The sequence below is a fragment of the Mustela lutreola genome, chromosome 12 (genome assembly GCF_030435805.1).
Source record: "Mustela lutreola isolate mMusLut2 chromosome 12, mMusLut2.pri, whole genome shotgun sequence".
Lineage (NCBI taxonomy): Eukaryota > Metazoa > Chordata > Mammalia > Carnivora > Mustelidae > Mustela > Mustela lutreola.
Genome location: NC_081301.1, coordinates 71,847,943 through 71,875,933, shown reverse-complemented (window position 1 = coordinate 71,875,933; position 27,991 = coordinate 71,847,943). Strand labels below are relative to the sequence as shown.

Sequence of the window (27,991 nt, the reverse complement as noted above, 5' to 3'; positions counted from 1 at the left end):
TCTGGAGACTTGAGGCCTAGACACAGGTCGAGTTGGAAAACTACTGGCTTTAGGTCCAGACACTGGACAAAAGCTCATCCAATGCTTAACATCAAACCAAGTTTCCCATTAGAAAATGCTCAATTAAAAAAACACTAAATTAGCAAGAATTGGGAGGGGAAAGATAGATTTACACATACACATATTTAAACTCATTATATAAACATACTGATACACTAAATATACTTGATTTAAAATATTGTTAAACCCATTAAATGTATTAATTTGTATTTCCTATGAACATATGTATATATCATTATTTGCCCAAATCTAGAGCTCAAAAAATTCCAGATTTTTAACATGTAACTTGCTTGGCCATTTTAGCCCAGGTCAGCTGAGAAACTGCTTATATGGAGACTCTAGCAAGAACTATACTAGCTTGCAACGAATTTCCTTGAATCTTGTTTTTATGACTTTTTCCTTATGGTCATTATGCCTAGGCTTTGCAGCCAACCACTGAGTAAGCAAGCCTTCCCTTGCGACTCGGAGGGTTGCACCCACAAGTGAGGCCAACAGGCCACAGATGGGCCGCCCTTGACTTCTGTCCAGTACCCAAGAAGGCGTGAACACCTCCACCCAGGTTAGTTCTGCGTGCTGAACTCAACAGTAACTATTCCCTGGCCAGAGACCACTCACTGGCTGGAGACCTTGGGCAAGTAACTCCCCCTCTCCATCTTTGGGGTAGAAGAGTACCCAATTCCCAAGGTTCTTGTAAGAATTAACCGCGTTATCTAAGGATGGGGCATTCGCTGTTATCCTTACTGCTATTTGACACAAAGCAGGATTTATTCTATTTATTTAATTTTTTTTTAGGAAAAGACATTTTTATTTCTCCCCATGCACTCAAAGTATGCCCTCAGCAGCATTACTGGGACAGGAAGACAGCACCAGGCACTACACTGAATTTGATAGTGAAAATATCCATGCTTTTTATTTCTGCTGTCTAGGGCTGTGGATGCAGTCAGAAAGGGGCAGCACTGTGCAAGACGAAAGGTCCAAGATAAATGGCAATTTTTTGTGCTGGCAAGGCCAGGTCTTCATTTGGCAGCATGCTTCTTATAGATCTCCAGGAACTCCTTCACGTCTTCAGGCGACCCCAAGATGACTGGCACCCTCTGGTGGATGTCAGTGGGAACAATGTCCAGTATAGCTTCCTTCCCAGTGGTAGCCAATCCTCCCGCCTTCTCCATGACGTAGGCCATTGGGTTACCTTCGTATAGCAGTCTCAACTGGGGGGAAAAAAAAAAGCCAAGAGCAACACACTCACACCAGCAATCACTACACAGAAAAGGGATGCATTCTGTAGCCAACTTGTACAGAGCTGGTCGGAGGAGTTTCCAAGGTAACCGATACACTCTCTTTCTGTCTTAGAGGTTCTAACAGTCCTCACCCTCACTCTGAAGGCTGCCTCTTAAAACCTAATGCTTAATTTAACCAGTTGGTTGAATTAAGCCATTTATCAAGCCATAGCCAACAATAGATTGTCTTATGCAAACGTGAGACAGACCACCTGGACTCAGGACTGAATGACATTTTGGCAGAACTAACGGTTCCCTTCTCTTTATAGCATGGAAACCGGACCTAATGAGTGACTGTGTGTTTTGGATGGAGCTTTGCCTATTCTAAAAGCATTAAACGTCCATGGTAGTGTCTGGCTGCAGACATCTGGAAAACAGATTGGCTCCTCCAAACAGTGTAATATTGTTTGCAACCCTGTACACATTCCTTTTACAATTCTCTGAAGGCTTCAGGATTGGGATTTAGTATGTTATCCATCTTGGCATTTACTTTAAATATTAACTTTTTTATTGTCTGCATTTTCATCCAGTCTGCCTACTGAGGAAACAGCTTCTCACAGGTGTTTCCTGGCCGTATTTGCATACAGGTGTCATGGCCAGATTTGCAAAATAGGGGGGGGGGGAGGAGGAACCTCAGTAGGTGCATTAAACAATTTTTTGAGGCATTAAGTTAAGTGCTACAGAGTAGGCTAATTACACAGGTTGAGAGGCCTGAGGTCGCCATGGCAAGAACAGTGGTTTAAGTAAATAAGGCGGCCTTCAATGACCTTCCAACGGCTACATACAGACACCTGAAGGTATCTGGAATATACACATTTTTATCTGTATCTTGAAGGGATTATTGTTCCTATTCCTTCTCTCACGTATTAAAAAAAATTAAATAAAAGACAATCTACTAAAGAAAGCAAAGGGACAGTATTTGGGAAGGAAAGACACTATAATGGAGAAGACTAAGTGGGCTGTCCCTTAGCCAGCGTACAAAAGCAGAGCCCCCATCCCCAGCCTCCGTCCCAGCCCCTACGGCTTCAGGACACCGTGGGCATTTCTCAGCTCAGTGCTGGTTAACAGCTCACCTGAAAGCTCTAGGTTTCCCCAGAGATTCTTTCCTTCCCTAGGTATCGTTTCCAAGCAGCCCATGTCAGCTCATTAGTTATTTCTATTTAATGCCTTTTGAAAGCTATCACAGGAAACCTCTATTTAGATACATACTTTATTTTCTGCCTTGGTAATGAAGCTGAACGGTTTCATTTCACACTGTGAATGGCATTCCTTTTGCCCAAGCCCCCCAGTGGAAGCATCCATCCTTACCATAACACTGTTATGTAGCTTTAGCGATGGAAGCGATCTCCCCCGACCATCTCCCACTGATTATCACCTGCCTTTAAGACAACCTTCAATCTAGAAATGATGCCCCAGACATCCTCAGTATCGTACTACCGAGTTTAACAGCAATGTAACAGCTCATCTCTCTCTCTTTCCAAGTCAAATCCCCTATGCTGCAAAATGGAACCCACTGCTTCTCAACCACTGTTCAGGGTATCTGATTACCTTTCCATTGGGGCTCTTCTTGTTCGCGGGGTACAGAAAGATCCCTCCATAGACCAGGGTGCGGTGGACATCAGCCACCATGGAGCCCACGTACCTGGCACCGTAAGGGGCTGTGTTGTCCTGCAAGGGGAAGACCAGTAGTAATTAGGGGTGTGGAAGAAAGTGTGTGTGTCCTCTCTGCTCATCCAGTTCAACGATCATTTAATGAGCACCTACAGGTATGTGTTTGGACCTGTGCCAGGAAATGTGATGAAATTCCTGAGCCCCACATGCAGACACAGCCAGCCTCTTACACATTTAACAAGGTCAAATTAACCTGCAGAAGCCTCCAGGAGGTGGCTGATTCTGACTACCGGGTGAGGACAGACATTACAAACCCTGCCGGCTGAGGACTCTGCCAAGCTAAGGAGCAAAGCCTGCAACCCACAGGCACCCGCTGTCTACCTGGGACCTGGGGCCTGGGGAGGAAGCCGGTGCACTGCAGGCCAAGGTAGGAGAGAAGCAAGCAGGAGAGCATGCCTCCGGCCAGCCCAGAGCCCCCGAATGTCATCCTAACAAGGGCTGGGCTTCCTCCTCATCACACAGTGGTTTTCAATGGCCTTGAGTAGTAGAACAATGAATCAGATGTTCCTACATAGAACCGGCTCTGTGAACAGCAATTTCCTCTCTTGTAACCTCTTCAGAAAGTACCAAGATGGACATGCTCAATCTTGAGACAGCTGCTAGAAATCCATTGGCCACGCCGGGGAAGGAACCTTAGTTCAAGAACTATGTTCTGTACCATCCAAAATCAGGGACCACAGAAATGGAAATGTTTTACTGCCATGAGCTCATTCATCTGCTGACCTTGTTATTCTGATTTTCTTCTGCCAGGAGAAAGTAGTAGAAGCTGAAACAGACCCTCTTGACTTTTGACATCCAAGAGCAGGAGTTCCAGTCCCCAGGACAAGGTGGGAACCTCACCATGGGGTCAGTGCACAGCGGACTCCAAGCTCTGGACATTCCTGCCACCTGCAGCCTCCAGGGTAAATCATGAACCAAGAGATTCCTACGTAACTTACCAGGGCCTTCCACACAGCCCTCACTTACCGCGGGAAACTTCTTCCTCTGGACATACTCTGTGACAGCAGGATCGAATTCCCTGGCATAACCCTCATTGATGCTGTAGATGTTCCCTTTTTTCTTGATTTTCACATCTTTGTCCACCAAAATAAACTCTCCAATGGCCTGAAAGAAGGAAGGAGACAGAAGTGCTGAGCCAGGCCTGTGTGGGGGCGGGGCAGGTGTCCCAGGCTGCTTCTCCCGGCCCTGGGACACACTGTCCCTGGCCTGCCACTCCGTGTAACTGTGATCAGGCCCAGGGAAGAGGTAGAGGGCAAGAAAGGAAAACAGGAGGAGAGAGGCCGCGCTGATGTTGTCAAGTGATCGAAACCTTTTGACTTGCCTTTCAAACGTGAAAGGAGAAGTAGGGAGGGCAGAAATACATGAACAGCAGCAAAACCTGAGGAAGGAATAAGCATTGTGCCCACTCATGTGGAATTTAAGCAGCAAATGAGCAAAGGAAAAAAAGGGGACAAACCAAGAAACTCTCTTAATTACGGAGAACTGCTGGTGAGGATGGGGGACGGGGGAGGATGGGGGAGCGAAGGGCAAGGGTCGGGGATTAGAGAGTGCACTCATCATGATGAGAAAATAACAATGAAATAATAGAAAATAAACAGCTGTGCCCTCAAGGCGGGGAAGGGGGAGAAAAATGTGTGTGCAAAGCAACAAACAATTTTGCAAAAACAAAACAAAACGAACCAACTGCGGTGGGCACGGAGTCACACCAGCATTTCCCTTCTATGTGCTACCACAGGAAAGAATCCCGAGTGCGGACTCACAGCCTCTATTAACTCCATCCAGGTGCTCTTGCTCGGGATCTGCAAAACATCTCTCGGAACTCAGTCCTGCCACCAAGTTCCGGTGCCGAGCTGATGCCTTCAGGGCTGAGAGTCTTTAGAGGAGACTGGAATCTGGGGAGAGGGTTGGGAGAGAGCAACTCCTGTTGCTCTGGACTGAGGACGGTTTGGGGTTCCCATGTGCCCTTGAAGCTCGGCCCCAGTAGGGAGGGGGCTCCACCCTGCAAGCAAGAGTGAGAAGGAAGGAGGTGCCACACACCTCTCCTGAGCCATTTACCCCCATCGCAGAGAGTGCTTCCTGCAGGTTGGGACTATGATGGAGAAGGGGAGGGAGGGGGGCAGACAGGAGGACGACAAGGAGGGTAGGAAGGAGGATGGAGAAGGAGGAGAGAAAGGACACTCGAATTAACAGCAGTCCTTGAAAGGCTTCACAGGAGTAATTTATTATTTTGGTTTTTTTTTTTTTTTTTTTTGTATTTCCAACAATTCTGACTGCAGTTCTGTAGAAACGCTTTTTTTATAATCAGAAAACTAGGTATCTTTACAAAGTAGTGTCGAGAGCCAAACCATCGCACAATGGGCGCTGCAGGGGTCCCAGAACTGTGCTCCCCCCAGACGGCCCACCCTGGCACCCAGCCAGAGCATCCAAGATGTGAAGGAGCTGAGTCTCCTGCCCACGCAGACAAGAGCCTGAAAGCCTTCTGAGAGTTCAAGCCCGCTGGAGATGCACACAGAGCTGCAGGTTTCTTTGCAGCAGAAACCGCCAGCCAAAATTGAAAGAAAGCGCTGAGGGGGTCCAAGGTTCGCCCCACAGACAGGGGCCAGGGGTGGGCTAATAAGCAGTGGCCCCAGCAGGGGACTATTAGAGCAGACCTTGCTGTTCTTCCAAAACACTGTGAAGCCATTACGTCTCGGGACCGCTACAGCCCATTATGTACACAGAAACGAATGGACTCCCAGAGACACCAGTCTACGACCTGGAAAAGGTATCATTTCTTCTACACGGCTATAGACTCGAAGGGAATAGAGAAGTCACCAGAAGAATGCCTAGGGAAGTAGTAAATCTTCCGCAAACCAGTACATGTGCAGACTTCAGTGATTCCAGAAAGTGTACACTGGGCTCAGGGTGAACTTTGCTCTGGTGCTACACCACTGTGTTCCCCTGAGGTCGCCCCATTTGGAGGCTTAATCTAGTGTTGTTCCCCTACCCTTGTTTATTTATCAAACGCTGGTACTTCCAAGGAGCCAAAGTCCAGTTGTGCAAGAGTGCAGGGGGCCAAGGCAGCCTACGTCCTCATCGTTACGACCTGCCACATACGCAAAGCCTAGAGCTACCTGTCTCCTGCCAACTCCTGCTGTCGTCTGTCTCCTGCCAGCTGTGCGTACCCTGTGTTCAGTGTGTCCACAAAAAGCACGAAATAAGGTCTCATTACTGTCCTAGGAGGAAATGTCTAAAACTAAAATTGTTTATAAACCCAGTTCTTTTCCCTTTGGAGATTGAATCAAGTTCATGATGAACATGCCGACGTACTGAATTCTACGTTCAGTGGGAGGTTGACTTGGGCCAAACAGTCAAAGTGTTTCTGCACTTCATTGGCTCCACTGAAACCGTCATCTACCTGAGTAACTCCAATTAACAGACACAGAAGAAACTACCCACAAACTCCAGCTGTTAATGAAGATTGTTCATGGCACCCTGGGCTTCTCTCCACTAAGTAGCTTTTCTCTATCATGGGGAATGAGGATTTACCCTCATTTCCTTTACTTTCTCTTCCTTTGAGTTTTTCAAAGCCTCATCAAGCGTTCCCAAGGCATTCATGGAATACACACATGACAGCCACAGGATCTGGTAGCTCTGTCTGAACGAACAATGCAATCCACTCCCTCATCTGGGGCACCCATTCACCTCTGCAGAACAAGCTAGTCCTGGACTCAGTGGATGGCATAGACACCATCTACAGGCCTCATCTGGTCCATAAATGCGTTTTAGCTGGCTAGCACTTATGTTTTACAAATCCAGAAATACTTTTTTTAATCCAGTGTTTCTCAAGCCATTGGAGCCCTTGGCTAGACTGGGCGCCCTATTACCCAATAGTTAACAACTGCTAGACCTCTCCGGGTTACCCCTGTCCCCACCATTGCATTGGGCCTTCCTTACTTCCAACCCCCACACCTCACTGATTTACATGGCCTGCTTGGACTCAATGGGCATTTCGGTCATTTTAATAATGTCTGTTTTAAAGAATTAATCATGGAACAAAGACTCCCTCTTGTGCTATGGAGTATTATTCTTCCACATTATTGTATTATTTCTCACCTCAGTCATCTTCTCATGACATACACATGGTTCCTCCATCTCCTTCAGCCCCTTGCCTACTCCATCTCTGGCCTTCTGTGGGTCTCATTTCCCACCTCTATGTACCCCCCCCACCCTTCCACACAAGTTAACAGACCCTTGCAAACAGTCACCAGCCGAACACCCAAACTCCCACAGGTCTCTCACCGGGTCCAGCATGAAGCAGTTGACGCCATTCACCATGGCCAGGACCAACATGGTGGCACTGCCGTACAGGGCATAGCCAGCAGCTACCAGGTTCCTGCCGGGCTGCAAAGCATCCTTCTCAGAAGGCTCATCAGTTGAACTCTGGGACAAAAAAGAACACAAAATGTTTTTTTGTTCTGTGTTCCATTTCTTTTTTCCAGTTCAGAGATTATCAAGGTGCCCTCTCCTAATGCTACAGGCCATCTTCCCAGATGGGGCCTTCCTCCACACATCAGTAATATCCTGATTGTATTTACCACAGCAGCCACATCCCGCTCCCTGCCCCCGTCCTCCCCCGCCCCTACCACAGATTTCCTGCATCTGGATCCTTCTTTCCAATCAGGGTCCTCCTCCAATTTTACTAATTTGATAATTCCTTCATTTCTCCATTATCACTTCCCAAAATAAAAAAATTTTTAAAAAGCACGCCTTCTTGCCAGCTCCCGCTAATTGAATCTTATTACAGGCATCAATGTCTTCCATCTGCCTACCCCATCTTTATTTAAGCATATTAACGCTGGGGCTAAAGGACTGCTCTCGTCTGGCCAGGAAATCCGTTTTATGAGCTCTCACCAGTGGTGGCACGTGCTACAGTGGGCACTCCCGCATCCAGCCATTCTCAGAAATGCAGGGACTTGGAATTTTCTCTCTGGTGTCAGTACAGGGTAGGGCAGTTGCTTTCCGGTTTTTTGGCAACACCCACCATAAAAAATACATGCACACCACAAATGAGTACCAATACACACACACACACAAACTATACAAACAGAATAAAGCAACGCTTACACATGGAACATAACACGCTCTGTCATCTTTCCTGCTTCAGTAAAAACACAGCCCAGTGGGTCATGTGACCATAGTTTGATACTAAGGAAGGGGACACTTTAAGAGGATGACTCCTAAGCAACGTTTACTTGATTGATTTGTCAAGCCTCAAAACAAGCCCAAATACATCTTTCAGCTCAAATACTCTCTACTTGAACTTAACAGAAATGAAAATGGGCAACTTCTGCCAATTTCATTTATTCCTTTCCCCAACCAGAGATTCCAGTGGCCAAAATTACGTACGGAAATCTGTATCATAATCCTGGGGATGGAGGTCATCCCCAGCAAAAACATTTCTGGTAATTTCTTCTGCAACTTCTGAACACGTATCCTAGGAGTAGAGCCTATGTTTACTGAGCCTGACTTTGTGAGGAGGGGGGTGTTCCTGAGAATCTGCATTTTACTGTACCCCACCCTGACTCTAGCACTAAAGTTTTTAAATAAAGCAGAATCCCAAGGACCTTTCTCTCCTTTCCTCCCTCATCCCCACTCCTGGGTTTAATAAATGGTTTTCACATAAGGTGGCTGGTTGGTTGGTTTAGGTCAAGTTATTTGATTTAGTTTGCATTCACGAACAGGGCACTGCCTCTGAATACAGACTACATGTAGTATCAAAAATGAGTTGTTACCCGAACTCCAAATTTTACCAATGCCCAGCCTGAAAAAAAAAAAAAAAGAACCAGCTTCATTCAAAGCTGGTGACATACAGGATGACTCAGGCTTCCAACTAACTATCCCCTCCATCCCCAACTAGTTAACCCTGCCAGGGTGCTGAGCAATCAGACCAGCAATATGTAGACCAAGTTGACTAGGAGCCATTAAAGACTGGGAGCACCACTTCTCCACTAAGAAAATCCCCCAGGAGGTCCACCTCACCTAGAACCATCCATGCCTGCCTCTGTCAAAGAGGCCAAGAGTTAACAGGCTCTCCTGAAATGTTGTCATGTAGTCATCTTATCCTCTGACTTTTAAAAGAAATGGTACCATAGTCTAGGATCCACACACTCAAGAGAAAAACAATGCCATGGAATCATGGATGAGGCAGCGAATTCTTTCCTAGCCTGGTCTTACTAATCCATGAACTCCTTCCTTCAAACCCCAGCAGGGAAGGCCTTTGCTCTCAAGGATGCATCACATGCTCACGCAGAGGCTCATGGGATGACCAAGTCACATAAAGCCCTTGGCCAAAATTAGAAAGCTCCCAGATCCCGCCTTTCGCTGCCTTTTCCGGGCCACAACCCACTGGGGATTATTGGTTTGTCTTACTCCCCGCCACCTCCTCAAATGTCTACAGGTAGGCACCATGGATTCTGGAGACCTGAGGTGGTGGCAGTGAAGAGTATCTGGCAATGTGGGGACAGGCTGTCATTGTCACCAGATGGGTCTTTCCCCAGAGTAGTCAACCCTCCTTGGAAGGGCTCATAGAGCATTCTAGGTGTCCCCCATAACTCAGCCAATACTGTTCACCAATCATCATGCTATGCAATTAGCCTACAAAAAGATACATACAACGGGATAGGGCCCCTGCATTTATAATCAGCAGTGAAGATGGGTTGGTTTTTGCCTGGCCAGCATCCACTCTCTTCCCCACATATCAGCACATTCATCTCCTGAGATAATGCCTCCCTTGCCCTCAGCTCTCAGGTATGACCCTCTGGCCAACATTGCATGTCTCAGGCCATAGTGATTGGCTATGGCATGGCCACGTGACCTAAGCTAAGCCAATCCAATCAGCTCCACTGAGATGACACTCCTATTGGAATTGTGGGGAGAGAGGCTTGCATCTTCCACTGAACTCACTGAGAGCTGGGTGTGAGCCTGGACCTGCTCCACCTCAAGGGAGGAACGTAGTGGACAGGAAGGGTCTCCTGATGGTGTGGTCTGAGTCCCTGAATGCAGTAGCACCTGAAGTACATCTATCCACTGAGCTTCCTAGTTACAAAAACCAGTAATTTTCAGGGCAGTATTTCTCATTTTCAGTTCTTCCCCTTTCCAGATAAGGAAATAAGAGGCAGAGTTACTTTGCCCAAGGTCCCATAGAACTGTGTCAGGGTCAAGAAACAACATTCCATATGGTTATTAATTAATAACTCTTTCAGTTAAAGGACTTGGATTCTGAAACTGCTGAAGCACTTTTGGCCTAAACTAAACTGTGTCTACTTGTGGGGACTGGATATATTTAAAGGATGCTGTAAATCAGAGTATGTCCAGTATAGGCTGACCACACTAGGGAGAGATCTGGAATCTCATACTGACATATGTTTATCTTAAAAAAGATTTTTTTTAAAGGGAGGGAGGACAGGGCAGGAAAGCCAATTCCAAACACTTAAAAAAAGAACAAACACACACAAGACCTTATTTTCAGATGCTCTGAAAGGCCAATGTGCATTAGGGAGATATGGTTGATTCAAGATGTGAACGAACACTCTATGATGTTCACTCAACCTCAGGAGAATTCTCCCCGCTTCTTGGTGTCTCCACAGCAGAACTACCTGGGACACTGGACCATGTGCCTTTTGAGACACCTTTGGAACCTGTTTCCAGGCATCACGAGGGCAAGGCCTGATCACTGCGCCACATTCAGTTACCAATACTGTTGCCCACAGAGATGACCTCTAGCCTAGAACCAGTGCCGCAGAAAGCGTGGAATGTGTCCTCTGAAGCATCAGACCGAACAATCGTTTATACCCCGTAAGCCCTCAAAATGGTTTCAAACAACCAGTAACGTTTAAAAACTGCGATGGCAAAAATGTGGGGGTCATACTCTAAGTCTTTCAGAGAGCCACTTTAGGTTTCTTAAGATAGCACGAAGGCTTGAGTTCTAGCATTTGTTAACTCGAGCTTCTATTGCAACCTGGTTTGATTTTCTTTTTTTAGCTGCCAGCTAGTTTTCTGGTCCAGATCCAGGCCTTTATTGAGGGGGCTGAGGGGTAGAGACGGGGGCCAGCCAACATCAGCAGCCCCGTAGTTTTGGTTAAGTCATTAACAAGGAAGGAGGCTTCCCTCACAGAAGTATTTTGCTAGAAACCTCTCCTGCACTACTATGGATCTGATACTTCGTAAGGAAAATTACCTCCCTCCATGTCTGTTAACACGAATGGTATGTTTCATGGTCTGACCTGGAAAATAAGTGGAGTTGTTCCCTTTGCCTTTTTGTTTCGAGCCCTAGAACCTTCTATGACTCCAACTGTCTTGATGTGGATCTGCCTCTCGGCCAAGACAAAAAAGCAAAATGCACTCTAGCGAGGGAAGAGCAGCATCCCGTGGTGGACCATGGGTCTGGAAGGAGATTCCGTGCCACACTGGACAACAGATCACTCTGGAAAAGGAAGGTAGAACTGCGATCTCAAGCTGTGGCCTCCGTCTGAAGAAGACGGCTGGAGGAAACGCACAGGCCCGCTGAACCAAGCTGCCTCATACACGGAGATGAGGAAACGGGGTCCGGCTCAACCTCATCTGGGAGGTTTTATTTCTAAAATACACAAGGGCTGAAGCCGGGATGTCGGACTTTAGATTTGAATGTTTACGATGGGCCCATGGGCATTCATTCTGTTTCTCACTTGTCTGTGTACCTGAGTTGTTCCGAACACATGCACACGCACGTGGGTGCACAAGGAAAGGGCAGGCAGGAGGCGAGGCGCTCACACACGAGAAATACCCGGAGCCGGAGTCCCGTCCCCATACTGCACCACCGCGCAGCAAGCTCTCCACAAAGGGACAGACAGTAAAACCTTCAAGGCTTTGCCACCACCATTCCATCACAGCTACTTTACCTGGCACAGCACAGCTCAAAATCAGCCAAGGGCAGTATGTAAACGAATGAGCTGATCATACACCAATAAAACTTTATTTGTGGACAGTGAAAATTAAGTTTTATATGAATGTCATGCGTCATAAAACATTCGTCTTTAGACTTTTTTTCAGCCATTTCAAAATAAAAGGGGGTATTTTCTGCTCCCAGGCCATACAAACCAGGCAAGAAGCTGGATTTGGCCCCAAGGAGTCTTGGTTTCCAGACCCGATTCAGAGGATTTAAAGGACAATTTTGACAATCTCTTGTTAATAGTCGTAATTCGCAGTTTATACAGTATGATCACTATAACGGATCTATACTTTACTCTCTTAAGAAAAAGCAACAGAGTTAAAAAGGTGAAATATCGGGCGCCTGGGTGGCTCAGTGGGTTAAAGCCTCTGCTTTCGGCTCAGGTCATGATCCCAGAAGTCTTGGGATTCATCCCCACATCAGGTTCTCTCTGCTCAGCAGGGAGCCTGCTTCCCCGTCTCTCTCTGCCTGACCTTGACCTCTCTGCCTACTTGTGATCTGTCAAATAAATAAATAAAATCTTAAAAACAAAGAAAGGTGAAATACCTTTCTTCCCACCCATGTTTTACTTTATTTTCTTTTAAACCACTTAACGGATCATCAAGCAAGCTGAGAAAGTCAGAACCTAAGATACAAACCTATGTCAAGCCTCAGAGTTTCATGACATACATTCTGCCTACTCCACCAAGAGTGAATGTCAGCCTTAACTTTTTATCTCAAACCAGGGCTTGATTATTACTACATTTCACCTTTTTGTAGATGCCAAAAATTGTTCCGATGGACGCAAGGCAGTCGATATTGGAAGATCCATCAAGGGGATCAAAACAGACCACATATTTACCCTGAGCAAAGAAAAAGGAAACACAACTTTACAAGGTAGAACTTTTCAAATTGTAACAAAACAATGTATATACAAAGATGATAAAACAAGGGAATCTAGGAGAAAGTCCAAGAAATAGTCTGATTTATACTCTGTAACGGAAGGTATGAGGTGGCATACAGAACATGAACAGTTTATCTATCCCAAAGGATCACTAGGCAGAGAAACATAACAGAATAGCAGATACAAATGAAGATGATGAAATACAGAAAAGTCAGAATTTCCTACACTGTTGATATAGATGAATCATGATTTTGGTTTGAGTTTCCTGACAGCCAAAGGAAAAAAAGAAACAAGCCTGGTCACTAATTTCTCTTTATTCATAAGAGAAAGAAAGAAAAAAAATACTTTGGCTGAAGCAAAGGTGATATTAAGGCTATTTAAAAGAACTTCTCTCATGCACGTCTTACAGATGCCATGAGGTTGCAGCAGTGCAGAGTTCCCAACAATAGCCCTACTGCAATTCCTAAATGGATCCCTGTGTCTTGGTGGGACTACCAAAATTTCATTCTTTGAACCAGATTTTCACATGCTGGAGCTGGTTCCTATAGTGCCCAAGAACTAATGGGCACATCTCTTCCCAAAATTCTGCCTTCAGGGACACCTGGCTGGCTCAGTGGGTTAAAGCCTCTGCCTTTGGCTCAGGTCATGATCCCAGAGTCCCACATCCGGCTCTCTGCTCAGCAGGGAGCCTGTTTCCCTTCCTCTCTCTCTGCCTGCCTCTCTGCCTACTTGTGATCTCTGTCAAAAAAAAAAAAAAAAAACAAAACAAAACAAAACAAAAAACTCGCCTTCAGTGTGATGTCATGTTGGCAGCTTGAAATACTATGGTGCTCATTCACATGGTTAGTTGAAACTGTCAGTGCAAGTTTTTTTTTGTTTTTGTTTTTGTTTTTTTTTTTTTTTTTTTTGAGAGCACATGCACAGATTTGGATGGAAGGAGAGGCAAAGGGAGAGGGATAAAATCTTAAGCAGGTTCCACACTCAGCACACAGTGAGATCAATCTCAAAATCTGGAGATCAGGACATAAGGGGTCCCCCCTTTTAACTGAGCCACACAGGCACCCCAGAGGATTTTATTGTTTTGGTTTGTTTTTGGTTTTGGGTTTTTTGTTTTTTGTTTTTGGAGAATTAACCAGTACACCACTGGGGATTTTCCATCTTCCAGATTAGCCACTTTAAGATGTGGTTTTTAGATCTTCTGCATCAAATTAAGAGGTTTCCCTGATTCCCTGACCTATAGCTGTTAACAAATCACCCTCCCCATACAGAGCAAACTGTCATCTGGAAAACAGAAATATGCCTATTATCAAGGCACATTATAGTCGGGAAGTTTCGGGTTAACTGATAGAAGATATTAAACAAAATTCAATCCACATGCCTAAAACTGCCAACTACCTTGAGAAACCCAGGAGAAAAACATGAACTTTAAATCATGAGGTGGTATTTTAGGAATGATGTAAAACAAGCTCATCAGATGTGGCTCCCTACCCCTCTTACAAAGGTCAAAACTGGGTTATCAGACAACCTCTTTAAATTCATCTTCCAACTGGTTTTTTTGGTTTTTTTTTTTTTCCCTAATGCTACTCCTTCCTGTCCCCATTCATCTCGAACAGGGAAAGATGGTAACCCCATAGAACTGCACATCCCATCTCCAACATTTTTTTTTGTTTGTGATTGTTTTTCTTCAAAAGCTGACTATACTTTCACTTTTTCAACAATTTATTGTCAAGCCCATACAAGCAGCCACATACTGTGCTAGATGCTAGAATGCAGAAAGAATATAATCCGTACTTGTCTTTTTTTTTTATTTTATTTATTTATTTGACAGACAGAGATCACAAGTAGGCAGAGAGGCAGGCAGAGAGAGAGAGGGAAACAGGCTCCCTGCTGAGCAGAGAGCCCGATGTGGGACTCGATCCCAGGACCCTGAGATCATGACCTGAGCCGAAGGCAGCGGCTTAACCCACTGAGCCACCCAGGCACCCTAATCCGTACTTGTCTTCAAGAAGCAATCAAACTAATGGGATCCCAACAGACTGTAACGCATGAATCAGTGACGAACTGAAAGTTTAGATTAGCAGGAAAGGTGAATGGAAGGTTGACTATTTGGTGGGTAGAGATGAAGAAGAGGCAGTTAACAGAAGTCAGACTTTGAAGAATCTTGAACATGAACAGAAAAATTTATTAGGGTGGGGTGAGTATGAGTGTACGAGTCTAACTAATGCGTGAGTACACGGGAGGCGGGGGCGCGGGGCGATAATGCACTTAACTCTAGTGGTAGCGTGGACAGTCGAGGACAGATCTGAGATATAAGGTAGAATCTGTGAAATGGTAACTGATGGACATAGGCTGATTCCTAGGTCTAAGCCTGGCTGAGCTGAGTCATTTACAAAACTAGCATCATGATTACACTGAACCCCCCACCCCCAGCAGAAATTCAGACCCACCCTTTTCTCTGGCTCCACTATAATGGCGTGCTTATCTTCTTCTGACACAAGTACACAAGTGGCAAATGATGACTTTAACATGTTAACAACCAGGTCATTGGAAAGGACATCTAGCTTCTTCACTTGATCACCAGTCACGTTGGTTGAGCCAGCAATTCCATAGCTAGAGGGAAGAAAGTCACAAAAATGTAAGCCATGACCAACAGAATAGACACCATTGCACCTACAAACCCACTGAAAGCAGGTGTTTGGCAGGAAAACAGGAACGATGACGAGGGGTCTGGGAGACACCAAACAAGAATGGTCATCCCCTGATCGACTCTTAGTTGTAAGAGCAGTTATTCACCTGTCCAGTACCTGTCAAGTACCCAGCACACCTTTGTGGGTAAATCCACATTTCTCAACCTTATCTTTAATGGCCTCTGAAAAGACTTTTTGGCTTTTGTTCCCTAATCACACTCCTCCATGAAATTTTAGTTTTACCACAAATACAGTGTCTATTTGCACTTCGTTAAAAAAGACGATTTCTTTTGCACCAACCCCCAAAACCAGTTTTTCCCCTGAATGCACAGGTTAGCCCAGAATCAATCAGCTGAGAGGTACAGCAAGCAAGGAAACTTCTGGATAGGGTAGCACCAGACATGTGAGCTAAGCCAAGAGATGCTATGATTTTATAGCTGGATAGTTCCTAAGAGACAATACAGACTGGCCCCACCACCTTATTCTATAGAGGAAAACAGGAGGCTCATCTGCAGATCTAATGGGCTTGCCCAAACCAGAGAAGCAGAGCAGAGGTGAGAAGCCCGCTGACTCCCAGGCCAGGCCTCCCTCACGGGCGTGCCACTGGCCCTGGCAGGAGTCCTTGGGCTGCCAGAGAGAAGACTCTGGAGTCTTGATTCTACTTTCAAGGTATCCATATATCAGCTTTAATCCCCAGAACCGGAGTGGCTTGGGCAAACAAAATGCAGCCTAGTTTGTGAAAATGGAGAAGATACAGGTTGTCCTAGCTGGGCTTGAACGGCAGTGCAAAGAGGGTGAAGCTTTAGAGAAAGGAAGCACAGGCCAAGAGGAGAGACTGGATGTGGGAAGGGAAGGTAGGAGATGAAGACCCCGCCCGACAGCTAGCTGCGGGTGGCTGACAAGGGAGGTTCCAGAGGCCCTGGCTGAGATGGCCGGGAGCACTTGCCTGCGAACTGGCGGTCCCAGCAGCCCCTGCTTCAGCTCCTGCCAACAGAACTCGCTGGTCTCTGGCTGAACGAAAACGCAGCCAGCACCAGAGACTGTCCCATCCCAAACACCTCGCCTGGCCTGACTGGCTCCAGAAGGTACATCCGGCGTCACAGCAAGCCCACCTTCGGTGTCGCTGTCACATCGTTCCCTAGCCCACCTGGAAACCGCATCTCCTGTACCCCACCCGCCCTCGGCCCACTGCTCCCCTTCCCACCCTGTCGCTCCTCGTTCCTGAGTAAATGACCAAGCCATCGGCCACACTTGCAGCTGTGGCCCAGTCCCCTTTTCATGTTATCTTTTTCTCACTCAACTGTAAGGCCGATGCTGGTGGACAGGCAAATTCTAGGTGGGGAGAGAGAGCTTGGCAAGGTCACCAACCCAAACAAATCTCCCTTGCTGACCCCACAGGCCCTAACTGTCACTCCTTAGCCTGAGATGTCTTCGCTGAAGTCACACTACTAATGCAGGCGGGCAGACAGGCTGAGCTTTCTGACAGGGACCTGTCTCAGACCTCACCACTGCCAGCTGCTTGTCCTTTGTCTCCTCTGGCACGTGTGCCCACGGAGGTAAGGATACTTTGTGCTGTGCTAGAGCATTCCATGAAGCGACCCATGCAAGCAGTCAGCACAGCCTTTGGCACTACCAGGGGAGGGGAAACGTCCACCACCTCGTCTGTTCTCTCAAGGGAGCCCTTATTAGGATGCTGCACCTGCTGCGGGAGGGGACGGTGGGTCTCGGGAGACCCCTAAGCTTCATCCCCCATCATGTCAGCATGGCTGGTTCATCTTTCATTCCCATGAGGAAGACAGAGGCTATGTGTTCTTCCACTGTGTCCCAGGACATAGAGCCCTCAAGAAATTACTCATAGCATGATTGAATGCCATTCACTGAGGAAAGCAAAACCCTGAGTTCAGAGGAATGAATGAATATAGAAGCAACTGACTTTAAAGTCATTCCACACCTTGGAGGAGCTGGGAGAAGCTACTGGCATGGTCCCCAGAGGGGCAGGCTTATGGAGCCAGCTCCACAGAGGCCAGGCCAGGGAGGCTGGGGCAGAGGGACAGGGCACCAGAGTCAGGCATGGGAAAGGCCTATTTCACACTTCCGCCCACGTCCACCTGCTCATGTTAAGTGTCTCATCCAGCAAGATGGGCAAAGAGGAGTCAGGCCACAGTGCCTTTTCTCAAAGGCATCCTAGAGGCCTGTGTTGAGCGTTCCTTCATTTCCCAGTATCTATCACCCTCCAGAACTGTTCTCAGGGCTGGGCTTGCAGTGCAGAGCAAGACAGATGAGACCCCTGCCCTCCCAGAGCTGGATCCTGGTGAGCAGACAAACCAGGATGTGCTGCAGAACGGTGGAGACCACCAGCCAGGTTCCTCACCACTGCTCCAGGGTCCTGAGCTCCTGTTCTGGGTCACAGAGGGCGGCACCCTGTGTGCCATCACACACTGCAGATGAACACTCTGGGGACCTCGCTATACCTAGCACCAAAACAGCCACTTTTCCCTGCCCAGCTGCTACGGATCTCCAGCCACTTCAAGTCCCCTGCAAGGCCAGGCAGTTACCTCTCGCTCCTCCTCCTGACCCCACAGAAGATCCCTCCTCTGTTCTAACCAAAAGGACCCTTTCCCAACTATCCTCCAGTAGCTTGTGAAGCATTTAAAAAAAGGGGAGGGGGGCGCCTGCGTGGCTCAGTGAGTTAAGCCTCTGCCTTCAGCTCAGGTCATGATCTCAGGGTCCTAGAATGGAGCCCCGCATCAGGCTCTCTGCTCAGCAAGAAGCCTGCTTCCCCCTCTCTCGGCCTGTCTCTCTGCCTACTTATGATCTCTGTCAAATGAATAACTAAAACCTTGAAAAAAAACAAAAAACAAAAAACACCACAAGAGAGAATATTCTGGGCCCTCAAACTCAAAATTCAGGCACTTTGTAACTTTCCTGGGACATCTGGTGGGAGGCTTTCCCTGGTGAGACCCGGTGGTAAAAAAAAAGTCTTCATGGCACAGGAAAGGGATGCCAGGTAGAATCAGGGTTCAGGAGCAAGAGTTCCCAGATGCCATGTCCTTCTAATTACAACCAAGTATATTCTTTGCATTTTGTCTTGGAACAAGAAGTCAGCCATGACTGGTGTCTGTCCTCTGTGTTACTTGCTTAAGGATGAGGAGCCAGACAAGGCCATGCTCAGTCAGGCTTCTCCAACACGCCCCAGGAGGGGCCGTCAGAAGAGCTGCACGGCACCCCTGAGGAACAAGCTCAGTGAAAAGCTGGAAGCCAGTAAGTCTCCAGCAACTCTGACAAGAGGAGAAAAACCTCCAGTAACACCCTCCAGGAACTAATTAGCTGAAGAGCACATGGAGTTTTTGTTTTCTCCCCAAGTTCTCAAAAACCCCCTTGAAACAAATTTCTTCATTCTCAAGTCTGCGAAGGATAAATGACAAGGGCCCTCGCTATGTATTCTGATGGCCACGAGGGGAGAGCAGCTGTCACCTGCCGACAGAACTGGTCGCAGATACGCCCTCGACTTCCAGGCAGGCAGCCCACACTTGTGCCCACACCTGTGCCCGCCCACTTGAACTAGGACTTGCAAGACAGATCAACTGGAATCCCGAAAATGGAATTCTAGGCAGACTCCAGGATGGCCCAGCAGAGGTCAGAAGCCTGGCCTGGTTCAGAAGCAACTTCTGTGCCAGCTGCTGTGCCACCAACAACCCTTTCACACGCCACCAGGTTCTTTCTCAGATCGGTTCCCAGTGTCTGTTCCCTGGGGTGTGAATCAGGCAGCAATGGGAGGCTGCAGGGCTGTGGGGAAACCATCACACCACTCTGTCCAAAAAGCCTTCCAGAGGCCAACCCTTCCTTATGGTCAGTGGGGGAAAAAAAAACACGCCAAAGGGTGAAGGAAATGGGTTGACTCAAGCAAGTTGTAAACTTTCAAGCTTCCTCCTCCATGCCACCCAGGAGGTGTCCTGATCTCACAGGGACAGACATTCCTTTGCTAACTTGATCAGCTGAATCAAGTGACTCGATTTACCAAGGAAGCTTTTCCTAAGTTCAAGTTATCCCAGAAGGAAAGGGAATATTATTGGCTTTACTCCAGAGGCTGGGGCACTCTGTAATGAAGTTCAAATCCTAGCTCTGTCACATGCTAAGTCAGCCTTGAAAAGCCACTTATCATCTCTGACCCTTGGTTCATCCGTAAAATAGGAATTAAGTTAACTGTATCTACTTCGTAGTATATGGGGAGGCAGGGCTTAGAACAGAGCCTGGCATATATAGGCCAGTGAGCAAAAAATGTAATCATCCCACTCCCAATTCAATTTTCCTTGGCAATAATACAACCATGCTGAGAAGCAAGGCGGGTCCTAGCAAGGACAGACAGCTGGGTCCAGTCTGCCTTTCCCTCTTACTGATTCTGTATCAAGGTGTCTCAACTACCTGGTTCTTTCTGCTTCCAAATCTTTAAGGATGAGAGGTTAGTCACTGATGCCACGGAACAGCAGCCCTGTTGTCCCCAACAGAGCCCCACAGGCATCCACTAAGTAAACTTTGGCTGATACAGGGGAGAGAGAAACCACGACCTCTAGACCAGTTTGACAGGAAACTTCTGGAAGTCACCCAGAGCAGAACCGTGTCACAGGTAACTTCACAAAGAAAAGTACTTGAAGTTTACTTTTGAGCCTAGTCCTACTGAGGTGGTCTTTCATTTGAAATGCCTAAACATTTCACTTCGTTTTTATTCAAATTAGTTGGCCGGGCAGTCCCAGTCCCAGCGGTTCAAGGGTGGGAAGCATTCCTGTGAGGGTTTGAGCCCTTTTGCATGTTCCTTTTCATGCCCCTTTCTGAAGGCTGGGAGCAAAAATCAATTTGAAGACCTGCTACCACAGTATCTCTTCTTCCCCTTGTATTTCATAAACCTCACCAAAAATCTGAAAAAGCTACATTGCTTTAATTCATACACAATAGGGAACTCCTAAATGAATAAAAAGCATAGGTTCAATTTGGCCAGTGTTTTAAAAGCCTTAGAAATCTGGATAAAATTATTGGCATTGTTTCAAATTTGCACATTATTTCTATGATAGATGAGCCATCAAGTTTGCAATTTCATTTATCAGGGGAAGAAAGTTGCCTTGAGCAACATTTCCAAAGACTCAACCAGGGTTGGAGGCAGGCGGGGCTCCTCCCAGGCAGGGAAGAAAGCTCCCTTTGCATTTCCTCCCACCAGCACCAAGGCCTCGTGAAGCAGCCACCAGGCAAACAGAAGAACCAGAGGTGGAGCTCACTCTCAGGACACCCAACTGAAGAGAAAGGAAGGTCGATTATTATGTAATCTTTATCACAAATGTCGAGGGTAGCAAGACCTGTTATTGATTCCGAGGTAAATACCCAACCGTTCACCCAGACAGAAATATCCAAGGGTCGGAGCAGAAATTCCTTGAGGAAGAGATGCCAACCAGAGCAGTTTTCCAAGGTCACAAGCCCCAACCTCTGCTGGTGTTCATGCCAGCTCGAGGTGGGCAAAGGATGCCCTGGGGCAGCCTGTGCTCCTGGCATGGAGAGGAAATTACAAGTCACTCTTTGGCAATATAGGGAAGATAATTCAAGATTATATATAAAATATCTGATGACGTTCCAGGAGTTTAATGTCAAACTCGGCAAATTTGGAAATAAACACATGACCCGATCTGCTAATACCAAAATTAAAACTGAAGTGATTATTCCCTTCCATCAAACCACTAGGAGCACCCCATACATAAAAGCAACTCTTCTGGACACATACAGGAGGAGGTTTCCTGTAATTAATCTGATGGTGCAACATTGTCTTTATATGGAACATTTCATGCCGGAAAATTAGGCCTGGAGATGTACAGGGCTGTATGGGGCAACTACTAAGGATTAAAAAGCAAACAAAAATGTATCAATTTACAAAAATATAATCATAATCTTCACCCTAGGAAAACGATGACCCTATGGACACCTGTTTAATGAACTCACCCAACTCTGAGGTTGAAAACAAACAGTGGTCTCCATCTCACAAGTGAGGGAACACTGAGGTTCAGAGCTTGGACATCCATTGCCAAAATCCTCACAGAATTCAATGGCAGAGCCAGAACTCTGAGCCAAGCTCCATGACTCCCCAAAATGTGCTCTGAAAACCCTGTGTGTACCTGTTCTGCAAAATCCGGTCCAGATTTTTTCTTCTCTTCCTCTCCTGCCTCAGGGCAAAGGTACCAAAAGCCTGTGGCCCAATCTTGAGGCAGGGCTTCATGGCCTAATTCCCCCAACTGCAGGCTGGACGTGGTACCTCGGACTGGGCAGAGCTCCAGCAACCCCTCAAGTTCACTGTTTCCATAATGTCGGGATCTTGTCATCCATGACCAGCCTCTAAAACCAGCTTCGGCTTTGGAATTGTTTTTGGTTTTGGTGTTGCTTCATGTTTTAATGGTGTCCTTGCCCTCTCAGTCCACACTCAAGACGTCCCCCAGGCTCTCTTTACCTTAGGCTCTCGCCTCCAATTCCTCACCCCTCCACCCTGAATGGGTTCACCCTGTTTCAGCTTTGTCTCCCAATTCTGTACTTCAGCCATATCCTCCCCAGATTAGTCACTAATCATACCAACGACCTCCTCAGAAACTTGTACTCTGCCCCCATGCATGCCCCCCAAAATATATTCACCCCAGCCACTGGAAGCTCCCCAATGCACCCACAATTTCACACACACACACACACACACACACACACACACACACACGGACTCTAGGCTTGAGTCCAACCAAATAAGCACATTTTCCAGGAATGTTTTCCCACCCACCACTTTCCCTTGCACAACTTGCCCAGCTCAAAACACTCTCCAGCCACCAGGACTTAGGACAGTTGCCCACTGCCAGTGCTTATCACAATGCCCCACAATCCTTTGCATCCATGCACACTGCATTTTTGGAACCTCTGTGAAAGCACCTTTCAAGATCTTTATTGGGTTTTATAACAAATTCCATCCTGGTCTAACAGCATAAGCTGTTCTCATCTCCATTCTAGAATTTTGTACATTGCAGGTGCTCAACACGTTTTGCTGAAGTAAAAAGAACCAGTCAATTCTTCAAGCAGTGATTTGGTGACATGTACATAGGAAAAGCCTAAGCCATTGGAGAACCACGTTCTCCCCTAAATGAGTGAAGACAAAAGATATGAGCAACAACTTCATTTGAACCATGAATTCATCAGATCCACTTAACAAGCCACACTGTCGTTCTCCTCAGAGAACAAAATGCTGGTCGCCCATTGTAGGCATCTGCATCCCTTCCCTCTGGGAGTGGGTAGAGGGGAACCAGAAACAAAGAAATAATAAGGCTTCAAGAACAGGTTTTCTAGAAGTCAATTGCTCCTTGAGGTTTAATTCTTAATTTGCCTCAAAAATAAAATAGGTGACGGGGTGCCTGGGTGGCTCAGTGGGTTAAAGCCTCTGCCTTCGGCTCCGGTCATGATCTCAGGGTCCTGGGATCGAGCCTGCATCGGGCTCTCTGCTCAGCCGGGAGCCTTCCTCCTCCTCTCTGCCTGCCTCTCTGCCTACTTGTGATCTTTAACTGTCAAATAAATAAATAAAATCTTTTAAAAAAAATAAAATAAAGTAAAATAAAATAGGTGAGATTTAGAGTTTAGATGAATTTAAGTGACTTCTGAAAAATACGTTGTAGTGTAGAGTCCCCAGCCTGGGCAACAGGCCCACTCACCTCATCTCCCCTGCACTCAGGGTCCTAGGCTGTACAAAGGAGGGCTGGACAGGGTGACTTCTCAGTCTTTCAGCTTAAACTCTAGGATTCTATGCCTGTATTAACAAAAAAACTGGCTACAATATCAACTGTTGGTTGACAGAGAGGGAGCAAGAAAGAGCAAGAAAGCGAGAGGATACTCCAGGCTCTGCTCTCGAACTGCTGATGCTGTGTCCCTGGTTAAGACTTCATGGCTGAGCTCCCTAAGCAGGTCCCTGTGAGCTTCCTGCAAACCTGCAACCTCCTTTTGCCGTCTGGATACGTGGCCTTCCAGTGCAAGCCTTCAGGTGTAGTAGCCAAGTCACTTGCAGGCACACTGGCCTATTTCAGTAACGAATGTGATCTGCAGGCCTGGCTTGAGATCTTGCCTAACTGCTATCTGCCCAACTGACTACACATCATACAAAGATAGCTGAATTTCCCACAGGAGTATGGAAGGGTCCAGATTCTGGTCCATACCCTGTCACTACCTACACAACCAAGCATCGAGCCCTGTTTCATAGGTACATTACTGGAAACAAAGATCCGCGACAGTCAAACCTAGAGAAGAGTTGAATAGATCATGTAGCCCTACAGAACCCTTACAAGAAGGAAGTGGATTTAAGTCCCAACACTGAAATGTTCACAATTTCAATGCTGTTATGTTACTGAATGATGACAGCGAAATGCAAATATATTACATGCAATGCCGTTTGTTTGTTATTTACATGTAGGCCTATGTAATAACATACCCATATATAAGTTTAGATGGAGTACGAAGTACTAGATGGGAAAATGGCCAACAAATTAAAAGTTGGTACCCCAGCGAACAGAAATGAGGGGGTGCTTTCCCTTTTTCCTTTGTGTTCCTTTGAGTGGTTGGCACTTTCGCCAAGGACTGCAACTTTCTAAGTTAACAGCAGCACCAGTATTTTTTTAAAAACCTGGTATTTACAACTATCTAGCCTAAAAACATCCATTTTCTTTAGCCAAAATTAGCCCTCTTTGTCCAGATTCCCCTACACAAGATCCTCAATATCTAAAGTCACTTAAAAGGTGGGGAAGTGGGCTACCTGGGTGGCTCAGTCTTAAGCATCTGCCTTTACTTTGGATCATGGTCCCAGGGTCCTGGGATTGGGCTCCCTGCTCAGTGAAGTCTACTTCTCCCTCTCCCACTTCCCCCTACTTGTGTTCCCTCTCTCACTGTGTCTTTGTCAAGATCGATCGATCTTTTCCAAAAGCAAAAAAAAAAAAAAGAAAAGGAAAAATGTTGGGAAGATACAGATCTTGTATGTTTGAGTCCTTTGGGGATGGTGAAAGATACTGACAATTTTTAAATAGAAGAAATGCCAAGCGCTCTATTAACAAAGCTCCCTGATTCTCAAAGGCACGGAAATCAATGAAACACCTATAATACTTTTCAATTAAATCTGAACTCAGATTTTAACCCAGTGCACTTCCTAGTGCTCAAGCTCCATAGAAATGTATTACTAAGAAGGGCTCTAGACGAAATAGTAACGGAGCCACCACCTTCCTAACATACTCGTCCCAATCCCAGCAGGGCCTGTCTGTGCTTGACATCTGTAAATAAATATCATCAACACTCCTTTAAGGGTCAGCTCCACCAACCCACAGTGTGGGGCTGAAGCAGAACAGCTTTCCAGAAAAGCAATCTAGATTGCTAGATTGCTAGATCTCCAGATCAGCTGAGCATCACACACTTTTCCGTAGTGTTCAAGAGCAGGAACATTAGGAAGCTGTGTGGGCAGTCGAACTCCTCTAGCTTCAACTAAAGCGAAGATCAGTCTAAGTGTTAAAATACATGTGCACATCAAAGTGAACCAAAATGTATGATGTTACCTACAAAAAGCCTCGTTAAGATGCCCACTGAATCCCCATGTCCCACAACTCCTTTACTACTCACAACGTGATCTGCAAACCTACCACAGAAGGTGGAATTCTTTATAGAAATGCAGAATCCCAGGCCCCACCCCAGACCTACCGCAGCCCTTTGCACATCAACACTGCTGTTCCTGAGCGCTCTGGGCGTGCGGGCTTCCTCCCAGCTTGACTTAGGCTTCCTTTGCTCCTAACAGAGCTTGTTTAGGGTCGAGATACTAAATAACAAACCTGACTTGGAAGCCCAATTCCAGAGAGTGAAGGAGGTCAAGGCAGATAAAGGGAAAGGAAGCACCGCTGCAGGCACTTTTGGGGGTGGTGGGTGGGGGGTTCACCAGTCGGAAAACAGGTGCAAAGGCAGCTTGCTCAGCCCAGGAGCGAGGACTGCATTATGGAGGCAGGTATCAACCGTGAGCCAGGTGCCCCCCACTCCCACCTCCGGCCCCGTCCCCGGCCGTGAGAGCACTCCCAAACTCAAGGGCGGGGGAACCACAACTTGGGTGCAATTGGGGGAAACTTTGTCAGAGAAGCCACCAAAAGAGAGTAAGTTAGATTCCCATTGGACAGGCTGGCTGGCAGGGCCAGGAGACCACACATCAGACTCCCAAGGCAAATCCCCAACTAGACAGACAAGACGTGGTCCAATGGCCTGGAGGCCTGACTCACAGGTGCGCAATGCCCGCCTTGCGCACGGCCGTGGAAATGGCTTTGACCGCCGTGCAGAGCGAGTTGAGCAGCTGGGTCATCTCGCCCGTGCCGCGGGCCTTCCTGCCCTCCTCCATGACGAAGCGGGTCAGGGTGACGATATTCGTGTCGAAAGCCGCCTGGTCCGTCATGCTGAGGCCGGGCTGCGGCGCGCTGGGCGGCAGGTGCGGGATACAGGTGCGGGACACAGGTGGTAGCGCCTGAACACAGGCGGCGGCGGCGGGACGCAGCGGGAAAACAGAAAGACGGCGACCAACCTCCCGACGGTTCACAGCTCACCGGCCAAGGCCAGGTTCCTCCGCCCTCCCGGGGAGCTTATAGGCGAAGGTCGCCGCCCACCCCCACCCTCCGGAACACCTCCGCGCCGGGGCCTCCCCCCTGCTGTCCGAGTGCGGCTCCGCCCACGCCGATCCCCGCCGCAGGCATTGTCCCCGGCCGCCCCTTCGCCGCCCCTTCGCCCCCACCTCGCCGCTTCCTGCTCTGCGCTCTGGCCCTGCCACGCCTCGGCGCCGGCTGCCCGCGGCCCCCAGCTCGGCGGACTGGTGCTCAGGGTCACCTGCAAGACCTCGTTCAGTGCCCACCGGGACCCCGCCTCGGAGGGCCGGCCCTCACCCCTTGCCACGAGTTGTAAGACCGAAGTTCGGCAGGTTACCGCAGGTTTCCCCGCGGCGCGGGGTGCTGGGGAGGCCCGCGCTCCAGCCAGCCCCGGGGTCTCAGAGCTCGCGCTTCTAGCGGCCGACCAGAGTCCCCACGGCCTACCCCTAAGCCCCGTCGCCGCCTACCCCTGCTCTCTGCTCCCTGCTCCCCGCCAACCCGCGTGGCCTGCCACCGGGCTCTTCTTATCAACCTCGGGAGAAGTGGCTTCCCTCTGCCTCACTGGTCTGATGGCCCGTAGCTGGAGTTTCATTCAGCCCTCGTCCTTTCAGGATTCCTAGAAATTCAGAACTATTGGAGACCACGGTTTTCTGTATCTGTGTTTGGCAAAAAAAAAAAAAAAAAAAAAAAAAAAAAGATAAAAGAAAGAAAGAAAGAAAAGAAAGAAAAGAAAAGAAAAAAAAGAAAAAGTCGCAGAGACCGGGAACTGTCCCCAGAATGCCACATTGAGACCCGAGACTCCGTAGACCCCATCCTGATCTCTTCACAGTCACTACACCGTTGTCTTAAGCTGGTGCATACAATGATTCGTGGAACCACATTTATTGAAGACCTACTATGTGCCAGGCACTGTCCTCTGCTGCACTAGGGACAGAGCCTGAACAAAACAGATAAAATGGCCTTTGGGGCTCTGGGTGGCTCAGTCCTTGGGTGGACTGCCTTCAGCAGGTCATGATCCCAGCATCCTGGGATCAAGCCCCACATAGGACTGACTCCGTGCTCAACAGAAGCCTGCTTCTCCCTCTCCCACTCCCCCTGCTTGTGTTCCCTCTGTTGCTGTCTCTCTGTCAAGTAAATAAAATCTTAAAACACACACACACACACACAACTCCTGCCTTCTTTGACCTTACATTTTAAGGTCAAAGACCTTAAAACCAAGCGCAGATTTGTATGTTAGATGGGCTGTAAGAGCTGTAGAGGAAAATGAAATAGGAAGTGGGGACAGGGAACATTGGGGCGAGGGGTTAAAAACTAGAATAGTGAAGGAAACCCTCACTGAGGACAAAAGTCTCCGAAGCAAAATATTTCCTTAAATATAACATCTGAAATGTAATGACGGCTACTGTAGCCTAGAAACCAGTAACAGTAGCTCCAGTCAAGAGTTTGCCCTTTCATGTGTCAGACATGTAGCGCCTAAGGATCTCAGACGAGCTAGGACCCTGAATGCTGCCTCCTCCAGTTCAGTCTCCCTGAAATGTAATCCCTCGGAAAGCAGCCCTGGTAAGCTTGGAAGAGCTCAGGATTGGAGTTAGACAGGCTTGCTGGATTCCCAGCTCCAGCCTCACTGGCCCAGAGACCTAGGCCAGTTACCCAGTCTCTCTAATTCCAGTTTGTCTGTATAGTGAGATGATTATTCTAGCTGGGTGTCATGGGTGCGCCATGAGATGATGTGGGCAGAGCTCTCATTTCCAAGCCAGGCACAGAGGACACGTTGAACAGATGCCGGAGACCTCTGT

The 27,991-nt window shown here is 47.5% G+C and overlaps 1 protein-coding gene across 1 annotated transcript; it reads right to left on the bottom strand.

The window, feature by feature from the left end:
* Positions 1 to 943: 943 nt before the first annotated feature.
* Positions 944 to 26,176, bottom strand: FBP1 (fructose-bisphosphatase 1). The gene is made up of 7 exons (XM_059142128.1): positions 25,842 to 26,176; positions 15,307 to 15,469; positions 12,726 to 12,818; positions 7,290 to 7,430; positions 3,975 to 4,112; positions 2,886 to 3,005; positions 944 to 1,268 (listed from the first exon to the last, which is right to left on the bottom strand). The coding sequence occupies exons 1-7, from the start codon at positions 26,009 to 26,011 to the stop codon at positions 1,077 to 1,079; spliced, it is 1,017 nt and encodes a 338-aa protein (XP_058998111.1). The 5' UTR covers positions 26,012 to 26,176; the 3' UTR covers positions 944 to 1,076.
* Between the last annotated feature and the right edge of the window lie 1,815 nt (positions 26,177 to 27,991).